Source organism: Bidens hawaiensis, unplaced genomic scaffold (assembly GCF_021521415.1).
Source record: "Bidens hawaiensis isolate Kalapana, Puna unplaced genomic scaffold, B.hawaiensis_p1.1 tig00066658_1, whole genome shotgun sequence".
Lineage (NCBI taxonomy): Eukaryota > Viridiplantae > Streptophyta > Magnoliopsida > Asterales > Asteraceae > Bidens > Bidens hawaiensis.
The window spans coordinates 38294-51452 of NW_027501853.1; the positions used below are offsets into that span (position 1 = coordinate 38294).

Genomic DNA, 13159 nt, shown 5'->3' on the forward strand with positions numbered 1-13159 from the left:
ATGCTGAACTAGTAAAGTGTTGTTTGGTTGGATCTTTGAATGACTATGCAGAATGACTATTTTACCCCTTCAAACTATTTTTTGCAGAACTCAACGAACTATCAGAATACTTTTTTTTTCCATTGAAACCCAATATATACGCAAATATTTACGTAAAAATGAAAACAATGTACATAAAAGTTTCAAAGATACAAAAATTTCGAGTACCACAAATATAAATGTTTAAAAATGAGCATAATAAATATACAATAACTAAACCGGTGTCTTCATTCTTGCAACCCGAATGATGTCTTCATACTTGTGCAACGCCCAATCTTAAAAGAGTTTATAGTCTTGCCACTCGCATTCAAAACTTTACCTATAGCCGCTTCGTTTGTATGCATGACTCGAACACTTTCATAAATTACCTACACATTATCACCATGAAAGATTAGCCATATCTAAGTGAGGACTCATAATTATATTCAATTGTATGATTTATTAATTATATTCGTTTTGTGATCATCCACTTGGCTCGTTTACCTCCAAGCTTCGAAGCAACTATCTTGTTAAAATGCCAACTTTCAATACTAGAACACACAAGACGGATCTGTAAATCACCCAGCCATTGGTATTCTTCACTTATTGTTCATTTACTCATTTCAAGTTTCTTTATAAAAAAATATAGCATGGCATAGTTTAATCTTATAAAATCCCAATTTTAGTGTTGGATTTTGACACCCTTACGACCTGAATTACTTCAACATGATCAAAGGTAAAATATAGTAGACTCAGAAAGCTTTTTAACCATATATAATACACATATATCCGAGATACGATTGATTTTATATAAATTCGAGAAAAACATGTCAGCAATGTAATTTTTGGCCATCAACTTTGCTGAAATATATGTAAAGCTACAGAAGTCAGCCATTTTACCCCACTTAATATCCAAATCAGCTTTTTATATCTTAATATGAAATGCAGTAAACTGAAAGGGATTTTTAACCATATAAGATACACACTTATTAGATTTTTTTACGATTTTATACAAAATTTTAAAGACAGACTAGTAACGAGATTAGCTGCGCATCAGCTTTGTTTTTGTTTTCAAATTCAGTTCAAAACGCAGTTTTATTCCCTTTCTAGTGACATCAATATCCATACTCCAGTTTACACTTATACAGGCTTCATTAAAACCACAACTCAACTAGGAATTACCACTTTTATGATTAAAGACGCTAAACCAACAAATAACAATACAATTTGGTTCATAATTCCTCATAACAACATTATATTAGTTATAGTAAGTTAAACAAGCTAATATGAATATTTATTGCTCCAAATATGAATATATATATTGTTAATGTAGAATTTATGTGATTTTGTAGGTTGTATCAACTAACGTGGTTGACACAAACGGGTTTCATATATGACAGACATAATTTAAGCAAAGTACGTGCTTCACCTTCATCTGTAAACCGATTTCAAGTGTCTACATGCAATCTTTATATATAAATACATTTTATATAGGGCTGTCAATTTTTTACAGTACCCGTTAACATAACACAAAGTTAAGCCGGTTGGGATTTGAGTTAAATGGGCAGGGGTGATAAACAAGTTGACACGGTTATATAACCTGTTCATCAAAACTATATACTTTTTTAAAATAGTTAAATATATTAATAATAAAGTTTGCTAACATAACCTAATTACCTGAGAAGGTGAACAACTCGCAAAAGAACTTCACAGTTGACCAACAATTTGACTGGATGGCCCTGAGAGAAATACACGTAACAAACACAAATTAAAAGGCAGACGTAGACAACCTATATTAGAATAACAGACACATTAGACAAATACATAAGTCAAACAACACGTCTTCTTTAAGAAAAACACAAACTGGCCAACTATACCATAATAAGTACATGGTGAGAAACTCACACTCTCCAACCATTGGAGTGAATTCCAATCATCAAACATGTAGCAATCATAAACTAAACCATAATAAGTTAAAAAAAAAGAATAATAAGATAGGAAACTGATATACGTGTGATAGGAAACTGCCAGTAGGTATTATTCCTTCTTGTTAGCTCCACTTAGCGTGAACTATCATACAGAGAAACATGAACAACCCAACTTATATGCGAACCTAAAATTTTAATCGAACATAAATATACTTTTTGGGATGTTGGTGTTTACCTTCAACTTCTGAATGTGTCATGCTTCTCCATTGATGAATTTTGAAAATTAAGGTTATGTATGCCAGAACGAAGAACGCCGGTGCAGCCGTATTTGTTACGAGTCTGCCTGCCTCAACATGCATCTCTGTTTGTTTTAATCAAAAAGCAATAAGAGAAACACGCAGTAACATTATGTGAGTAATCATAACTTTTGAATTAATATATATATAATTGGAAGGACATGAAACTCTAGGTTTCAAATCAGGTATAAAATGCATCAGACCAAATCGCGGAACCAAACCGACACCTTATTATTATAAAAACAAATCGCAGAACCAAACCGACCCCTTAATATAAAACAAACACAATATACATGGCCAGTCCCACTTTATTTCATTTTGATGAAAAATAGAATTGAAGCCCTAATCTCTAACATAATCATATCAATCCGATTAATCAATTCTATAAACTAAAAACACACAAACAATATACAAGCATTGCAAATGGGAGAACAAAGAACGAACCAAATGGTTCATCAATTTTGGAAATCACAAATTACTATTGCTTAAAAAAATTACCAGGGTCGAAGATGGGTTTGAAGGGCTGATTACCTCGCTAGCAAAGTAGCAGATTCGCGATTTGGGATTAGAAGGAGGAAGCGCTGTTGGTTGATAAGGAGAAGGAACGTTAGGGTATTCTGGTCCTTATTTCATTCAGATCTCATTCAGCTACATTTTATCACTTACCGAATCAGATGTTTAGAATCTCATTCAGATGTATCATTTAGAAGAGCCAAACAGTCTGAATAGCTCTTATATCTAAGCGAACTCAATTAAGTGGTTTACCAAACAGCCCCTCAGGCAAAATTTAGCAAAAAAATGAATTTATTTTTGCACTAATTAAGGCTACAATTCCACAAATATTAAAGCTAAAATTCTACAAATTTTTTTCAATAATCCGAACGATAAAATGAATCAAATTAGTTGTTTTTCTAGCAAATAAAATACAAATAAAACATCAATTAATTATCGATGTCAAATATAAAATAAAATTAAATGACAAAATGACTCGACCTGCCTAGGCAACTATTCCGCTACGCTTAGAGGGACATTTTGCTCAATTATGATCATGTTATTTAAAAATTCCACAAAGATAGTCTTTTCCTTTCCTTCATGTCCATTCCATATTATGTAGCCTTTTCGAAGGAGGGCCGCCTTTCTTATCCCGATACAGCTCCGAATTGGGAAATAATTCTAGCTCATCATACCTATTACTTTCAATCTGATGTACAAAGCGTCTTTCACATCATCATTTTTACAATAACTATTTGAGACAACACGTTAAAATCCTTATTTTGAATCATGTTTGGGATTGCATTAACCGTATTCATTTTGTTATAATCAATATAAAAAACTGACATCAAAAACCCTGAATGAAGACAACATGTAATCAAAATTTTAATATAACTCTCTTTAGATTTTTTTTGTAAAGGTAACATCAAGAAATTTTCAAAGTTTTGCTACCATCAGACTTTTGTTCAACCAAATGTGGATGAATGCAAAGTAGAATCAAAGGCGTCGGTCCCCTATTCAACCAAATATGAATCAGAATGTAACATATAATCAAAATAACAATTAAAATGCATTAAAAGAACCTGAATAAAATCATGTTGTTCATAAAACTAAATGAACAAGTGCTCAAATTGAACCTAAATAGAGGTGCCTGAAACCAATCCGAACGCTGTTAGAATCGCGTCTGATCAAACTTTAGTTAGTGTCCGAAATCGTTGTTCGAATCCTTGTTTGTGTTGTGGGAGAGTCTAATCACGGTTATGATAAAAAAAAGAAAAATAAATATATTTCAAAATACGCTAAATAAGTAAATACATTTTAAACATTAAAAAAAGTGAAAAAACTCTAAACATGGGCGTTCAATTCTACTTATTTATTTATTTACTTTTTTTTGTAAGTTCTCGTGATTTTGTCATTTCTAATGTGGTGTAGTTGCATAAATTTGGCATTTTTAATGGAGATCCAAGTTCAGTTCTCACCTACAACACTTTGAAGGAGACATGGATTACTCAATGATGAAAAATTGGGATCTTTGTGATCTTCAGTTTGATCCTAAGGGCGTCCGGGTTTTACCACCAGTGGGCCTTCGGGCGGGTGGGTTTTTTCCCCATACCTGGAGATAACTTAAAGACGCTTGAAGGCTCCGTACGGCTAGATTAGGTCAGCGTAGGTACCTTTTATTATTGGATCACCCCGTGCATAATATGTAAGCATTTTATGCTTGTTTGTCATTCAATAAAAATATAATATTTCTTATGGATTTTAAGTTAATTTTCTTGCTTTGAATTCAAGAAATGAGACGATTTCAAGAAAGTTATGATGACATTAAAATGGTCAAAATAATCTTCCCGATAACTTTTTAGTATTAACACATCCCAATGAATGTGTCCAAATGGCTCAAATTTCTCACCACAAATCATCATTTTTCCAAGTGTTGTCATCTAGTTTTTGCCATTACTTCATTTGAATGTACGTGACAAAAATTTCAATTGGTTAACAATCTGGCATTTGGCTCTTATTGGCCAACATCATATTTGATTTTATTTAATATCAAAGAAACACACTTTTTGGGTTATTTTATTATTATAGTTTACATATACAGGAATTGTATAAAGAATCTCAAAATGGATGTAGTAATTCAAAACCCGTGTATAGCACAAGGTAAATTTAGTTATTTACGCAACAATCAGGGTCGTCTCCGAGAATTTATATGCTTCGTTCAAGCCGAAATAAAAAGGCCCGTAGACTCTAATGAATAATGAAATATTATATGCAAAAAAAATTTTAGGCTCTATGTAAATAGGTTTTTTTGTTTAGTTTAAACAATTAAATTTTTAAATGAGTTTACTTGTTTATAAATTAGGTTATGTATAAAAAAGAATATGTCTTAAGTGAGAGTGGAACTTGCAACATTTTGACGGGAACTCAAACCCATCTACCACTGAACCAACCTATTTATTGTATAACTATGGTAAAACATTAAATATACCTATTTCTTTATCATATATATATATATATATATATATATATATATATATATATATATATATATATATATATATAATTTGTGCCCCGAAAATTAAGTGCCCCGGCCGGTCGCCCACATTGCCCTATGCCCGAGCCGCCCCTGGCAACAATACTACTCGGTGTGTTTCGCTGTTTTCGTCGTTGCTTAAAAAAACATAACTCGTGAATGATGCTTACTACACGTACGTGGGCTAATTAAACCTTAAACTAGTATGCAAGAAAGCTATGAGTGTGTGTATATTTACGTGTCTACGTTTGTGTATAAACCAAAGACATAAACATACAAACCTCAATACAATTTGCTCGTTTTGCAACTTTAGTCTTCTAGTTTTAATAGTTTAGTTAAATCCTTCACAACTTGATTTAAATATTTAATACGAACAATAATTAACTTAAATTTTAAATAGATTATTATCATAACAAACCGAACCAATACCAACCGAATTTTCAGTGTGCCTCCGTTGCAACACGTGAGTTTCCGCTCCGTCCACGTCGCAACGTGATGGTTTAACCAATATCAACCGAGTTCTCATCGTGCCCTCGCTGCAACGCACCAACTGAAAGCAACTAGTTATAATATAAAATGATATTTGAGACACAAATATAATCAATCATATATACATCCATGACTTCCAGACACATGATCATGGCCTCTAACCCTTAAGAAGCCTTCTCTTAACTCGACTTTTGCTTGCTCTTGAAATCATATTCTGTCCTTGACTCCTTGATGTTTTTAAAGGAGTTTGCTCTTTAAGTTTCGGTTTGGCCCTCGAATGTCTTTTATTGTATTTTATTTTTTCATCTTTTTTAACACTTAGTCAACCCCTCTTCATGTCATTTGCAAGGTGTTTCACCCAAATTTTTTAGGCTACTATCAAAGTCAGGGACGAAATAGAAGGGACGGAAGCCCCCCCCCCCCTTTCTCGTTTTATTGGCTCAGTAGTGTAGATTTACGTGTTTTTATCCGTAAATTTTGCTCACGGCCCGTGACATTCGGGTCCTCTATACAAAAGTTCAAGCTTCGTCACGGATCAAAGTTGAAGGTTTATTTCCTGTTTTACTTTGGTGCAAATACCAGGTCAATTACCAAGCACCAGTTCCTTTCAGTTCCATGCTTTTATGGTTAAGATGTTTTGTAATTTGTGGTGCCAAATCAAGTGTTATCATTGTGGGTAGGGTCGAGTTATCATTTAGGTTAGTTTATAATGCAATTCATGATTGACGTCTCACCCATATTATTATTGAAATATAAATTAGTTATATAGTGTTTTATAAACTTTAGGAAGAAATACCTATTTTATTATTGTAAAGTTGATTTATTATAGCAAAAGATATATCTTTTATGTATGCGTACAAAACCAAATTATCAAATTTTGGCCTTAATTTGTTTTCATCTACCCATGGCTTGTAAAACTCTTACCCAACTTAATCGCTAGTCGGTATTCAATTCGACTAGTGGCCAATTAATCACTAGTTTGTTAAAATCGGTCAAAATTAATATATATATATACACACACACATACTAGTTTTTATTTTCCCCGTACTACGGAGTTGTTTTGCATTATTTGTTTATAATATTTATATACTTTTTTGGATTTTAATGTTATTTATTGTAAGTAAGTTTATAATAAACTTAAGATTTAATGATAAAAATGTTTCATAAATAAATGAGATGTTATAACTCGGTTTATAGGCTGTTTGGGTTTGGTGAGAAATATGACTCGCTTATTTTTTTACTATAAAATTGAATATTAATTATAAATAATATCATTTTTTTAAATCGAATACTAATTTTTAGTATATCCCTATTTTATAGGATTTTCATATCAAATATTTGGTGAGGTTAACTTTTAATTTAATGACATGTTATAACCCGTTTAAGGGCTATCGGGTTTGGTGAGACCCATACCCGTGAGTTCGGGTCAAATGAATGAGAAGTCTCCATTTACATATAAAGTAATCTGGTATCTTGAGAGAATGTAGGGAGATTCATTTATTACGGGGTCGTTTTACATTATTCCTTTCTAATACACACACACACACACACACATATATATATCGTACTTCTAGCGAGGAAGGCCTTCTAGCAAGGTAGTTGTAGCTTTCCGCTTGCCTTTCTCCTCTTTCAATCTAGTCTGCTTTCTCTTCCTGCTAACAATCGAAAAAATATGTCCGAATGTTGAGCCTCTTTTAAGACCGGCAAGTTGAGCTTGAGCTTTCAGATGAGATATATATTTGGATTTTAATTTTATTCGTTGTAAGGAAGTTAATAATACACTTAGGGTTTAATGATGAAAGGGTTTCACAATAAATGTGATTATATTACATGGTTAAAAAGCTATCTGTGTTTAGTGAGACCCATGACCGGTTTATTTTTTTATTGTAAAATTGATCTTAATTATAAATAATATCTTTTTTTTAATATGGTATTAATTTTTAGTTTATCTTTATATATGATTTTTATGTAAAATATTTGGTGAGATTAATATTTAATTTAATGAGATATTATAACCCGTTTAAGGTTTTATGGGTTTGGTGAGACCCATACCCGTGAATTTGGGTCAAATACATGAAAAACATTCATTTACAAATAAACAATTTAGTGGCTTGAGAGAATGTAGGAAGCAACAAGAGAACTTTTAAAGTTTTCGTTTATATATATTTAAGATATATATACATATGTATTTAAAAAAGTGTATATAAATTCGAATCCGATTAACCCCTGTTAATTATAATTAATCGCTAGTTTTTGCCTCAACGCTCGACTAGCACCTAGCGATTTATAAAGCACTAGTTATACTTTGTTAACCTTGGCTTCCTTAGTCTTAACCTAAATTCACTCTTGGCTGGTGATGGTCTTAACTAAAAGTGTATTTTTTTACCAACGGTTCTCGACTAACGGAGTTAACCATCCGTTAATCTGATGTTTACATGCACGCTTGGTTTTTAATAAACCTTTATATGGCAGCATTAAATGGCAATAATCATCTGCTTCTTTTTAAGAAAATTGGTTTTTAATCATCTCAATTATGTTGTATTCGCAAATAATAGTCCCAACTTGTGAGCGTATAAAACATATACGCCAATACATATACGCCGTATATGTTATACGCCGTGTAAATTACACGTCGGATAACGTATGCGCCGTGTATGTTGTCATATATAAGTAGTTTTCTTGTTTCTTGTATGTTTAATTTTCATTTTGAGATAATGAAATTTCCTTCTCTTGCTTTGTTTCTTCTTTTCTTTCAGGTCATCGTTCTTTAACGATTACATGGTATCAAAGCAATGTTCTTAATCCTGCTATTCGATTCAACTGGTTTTTTTCTTGATTCACCGGTTTTCTCTCTTCATTCGTTGTTTGTTCCTGATCTTTTGATCAATTACTTTCATTGTTCCTGTGTTTCTTCGAAATTTGATTTTGTTATCTTCTTCAAATTCTCAAATTCATCTCTTTTCTCTCTTATTTTCTTCATTCCGGAAGATTTAATCGTTCAAACTTCACCACATGTTCTCAATATGTCAGATTCTTGGTTTGATCAGTTTATCAAAGTGTCAAACTTTTTTCTCCATCGTTCTCAATCAAAATCTTGTCAAAATCTTCTTGATCAGCTTACACGTCGTATACATTTATAACTACACAAGCCATAAGTTTCCTTTCTTGCCCCGTATATATTTCTGAGGGTACATGCTTATACACCGCGTAAGACTTATGCGACGCATTAGTTTGTTTCGTTTCTTCTTCTCATGCGTTTGTATTCGTGTTGCTGTGTTTTCAATGGCAGTCTCGAAAAACTTTGTTTTCCTGACTATGTCCTTTGATTCTTCGAATCCTCTTTACCTTCACCCTTCGGATCATCCCGGTATGATCCTCGTTTCCAAATTCTTTGGTGGTACTAGATTCGGAGCTTGGAAAAGAGCTATGATGATTGCTCTGTCAGCTAAAAACAAGCTTGGTTTCATCAACAACACTTTAACCATGCCGAATAACGAGCAACAGATGGTAGTTTGGCAGCATTTTAATGACATGGTAATCTCACGGATTTTTATCACTCTCACTCGTGACATTAGTGATAGTGTCTTGTATGCTGAAACTGCTCAGATTCTTTGGAATGAGCTAAATTCTCGCTATGGTCAGGCAAATGGTGCTAATTTTTATCAGTTGTAAAAGAACCTTTGACAATCACTCAAGGAAGCAGTGATATTTCTACTTACTTTGCCAAGATGAAGTGTAACTGGGATGAACTGAATGCTAATAATTCCATTCCCTCATGCACTTGTGGAGATGCTCACTCTTTCGCTAAGAGAGATCAATGGCTGATTCAATTTCTTGTTGGTGTTATTCCAAGTTATAGCACGATCAGAAGTAATATTTTGACGATACAGCCTATTCCTTATATAAACCGTGCATATGGTATTCTCATACAAGATGAGGAGCAAACGGAAATTTACACCACCACTGATTTCACTACATCTTTTGTATCTATGAATGTAAGCAGTGTAGGTCCCATCAGTGGAGGAACAGGGGATGATAGAAGAAATTTGGTGTGCACTTATTGTAAGAGAAATGAGCATTCAGTCAACAAATGCTATAAGCTAATTGGTTTTCCTAAAGACTTCAAGTTCATTAAAGGAAAGAAGTTTGCTAACCTTGCTGAAGATTAAGGAAAAAGTTATCAAAGTCAGTCCGACCAGCAACAAGGTATTACTCAGCAACAATATCATGACTTGATGGTCTTAATGCAGCAGAATAAAGTTCAATCAAGTCCTTCACCTACTTATGCTGCTAACAGTGCCACAACCATTAATCACTGATCTTTCGGAGGTATGATGTCTTACAATACTTCAAAAGATTATTCTAAATAGATCATTGACACTGGCGCTAATGAACATATGTGCCATGATCAAAATTTGTGTTCAAACATTCTTTTCTTAAAAATCCAAACTGCATCACTCTTCCTAATGGCACATCCGTCACAGTCCATCAACATGAGATTGTTCTTTAGATTGATCATATTTTATTGTCAAATATTTTTTTTCGTGCCACATTTTAGAAATCATTTTCTTTCTGTGTCAAGATTATATTTTGATGGTATTGTGCTTTACTCAAAAAAACATATGTGTCTTGTTGGCCCTTCTCTGAAGAGCCCACAGGTTCTTGGTGATATGCTGAATGGAATTTACCTCCTTGAGGCCACTAAGCATTTTCCTGTCAATTCTTTTGTTTAAAATAATGTTTCTAACTCTGTTGTAAGTTGTGAAATTTGGCACAACAGACTTGGTTATTTACCTAGCTACAAACTGAAACAGTTACGTTTCATTTCTAATGATTCTTTGAAATATATTGACCATTGTGATATATATCCTAAGGCACGACAACATAAACTGGCATTTCCTACTAGTATCACATCCACTAGTAAAATTTTTGAGTTAATCCATATTGCTTATTAGGGGCCTTATCACATTGCTAATTACAATGGCTTTAGATATTTTTTAACCATCGTGGATGATTACAGCATAACCACATGGACACAATTTCTTTCCACTAAATGCAATGCCTTTCCATACTTCAATTTTTTATTGAAATGGTTAGAAACCGATTTGGCTATACTGTGAAATGCATCAGATCCGATAATGCTTTTGAAATAGGATCTTTTCTGTTCAAAGTGCTTATTTGTTGAGTAAAAACATTATTCATCGACCACTTGTGTAGCTGTCACTCAATAGAACGATATTGTTGAAAGAAAACATAAACATTTGCTTGAAACCTCAAGTGTTCTTATATTTCAAACTAAGCTCCCAGTTCAGTTTTGGGGTGACTGTGTTTTAACTGTGACAAATTTAATCAATCGGTTTCCTACCAAAATTCTTAACCATAAAACCCCGTATGAGGTTTTAACGGGAAAGGCTCATTCTTATGCTTACATAAACTCTTTTGGTTGCCTTGCTTATGCTTCCACATTGTCTCATGGAAGTGATAAATTCAAACTAAGGGTTGTGTTTTTCTGGGTTATCCTCTTAGTAAAAAGGCTTACAAATTATATGATCTTGACACAAACAAGGTTATCATATCAAGAGACGTTATTTTCTTTGAAGCTTTATTTCCTTCAATAACTAAATCCAAAGAAAGTTTCATTTTCCCATCTGTCGACATCATCAATCAAAAATTTGGATAATCCTTTGTCTACTCCTCCTACTAATCCAGCTCCTCCTACTGTTCATGTTCCTGATCCTCCATCTATTATTATTCTTGATCCTATTCCTGATGATCTTACTGTTAGAAGATCTTCGAGAACTTCCATTCCGCTCTCATATTTAAATGACTATCTTTTTAATAACTTTGAATCTTCTCATTATTGTTTCCAAACTATCACTAATTCATGCTCCTCTCCTATTTCTTGTTCTTCTTCCAATATTCTTCCTTCCAGACAGTCTCTCACTCCAGTGATCTCTGATTTACATAAGCCTACTTCGTATAAAGAAGATGTCGGCATTCCTGAATGGTAAGATGCCAAGATAGCTGGGTTTTAGGCTCTTGAAAATACTAATACTTAGGCTGTTGTTGATCTTCCCATGGAAAGAAAGTTGTTATATTCAAATGAGTGTTTAAAGTTAAACACAAAGCAGATGGGACAGTTGAATGTTATAAAGCAAGATTGGTGGTGAGATGCAATACTCAAAAACAGGAGACTGATTATAATGAAACTTTCTCATGTTATCAAGATGACCACCATTCGAAGCCCTGTAGATGTCTCTATAAAACAAAGTTGTCCTCTTTTCCAACTTGATATTAATAATTCTTCATGGAAATTTAGATGAGGATATCTATATGCTACCACCACCTGGTATGCAGCTTCCTGATAAACAAGTGCTTAAACTTCAGAAATCCTTATATGGTTTGAAACATGCTTCTTGACAATGGTATGAGAAATTGTCTTCCGCTTTAAAGTCAAGAGGGTATGTGGGTTCTCAGAATGTTCATTATTTGTTTTCAAAATTTATGGGTTCATCAGTGGTTTACGCCGTTGTATATGTCGACGAGATTTTAGTTACCGGGAACAATTTGGAACAAATCAATAATCTCAAGAATGTCCTGGATTCATCTTTCAAAATCAAAGATCTGGGAAGTCTCAATTATTTTTTAGGAATGGAGGTTCTTTACACTACAACAAGTGTTATCATGTGTCAACGCAAGTTTGTTAAAGACATGTGGGTCCTCATTAGATGGATCTAACAACTTTACTCAAATCAATCCGTGTTGTTAGCTAGCGGAAATCACTAACATCACTCATATCTCGGATCTTAGTTTGTGAACACAAAAGCAAGAAAAGATTGTGTTTGGTGAGAGAGAAAACTTCTCTCTTTATTTCTGGAGTGTTTATTTCAAATGAGTTGTGAAGAGTTGGTTGTGAATAAATGGGTTAAGTGACCCTTTATATAGGGTCCCTATTTCTTCAACTTTTACATTTTGTTCGTAGAAAATAAACATACTGAGGTACTTATTACACCGACTATTAGCAAATAGAAAGACATACATAATCCTAATACTAACATAGAATATTAGCCCTACAAGACATGTTTTCTGAATTTGATACTTCTAATCTTTCTGTCACCAACTCTCCATTGCCTCATCATCTACAACTTAAAGCTCATGATGGACTTGTTATTGATGAACCTTTAAAATGCATGAAACTTGTTGGTAAACTTAATTACCTTACTTACACAAGACATGATATTGCTTTCGTTGTTCAATTTTTGAGTCAATTCAAGCAAGATCCGAGGATGTCTCATTGGAATGCAGCACTTCACACTTTTCATATGTCAAAGGAACTTTATCTCAAGGATTATTCTTCAACAACAATCCTTCCTTTACTTTGCAGACATTCTGTGATTCAGAGT

The 13159-nt window shown here is 33.2% G+C and overlaps 1 protein-coding gene across 1 annotated transcript; it reads left to right on the forward strand.

Moving 5' to 3' along the window:
* The first annotated feature begins 9071 nt into the window (after positions 1-9071).
* LOC143604786 (uncharacterized) lies at positions 9072-9428 on the forward strand. The gene has a single exon (XM_077081165.1). It carries the CDS (start codon positions 9072-9074, stop codon positions 9426-9428), a length of 357 nt encoding a protein of 118 aa, XP_076937280.1.
* The last annotated feature ends 3731 nt before the right edge of the window (positions 9429-13159 follow it).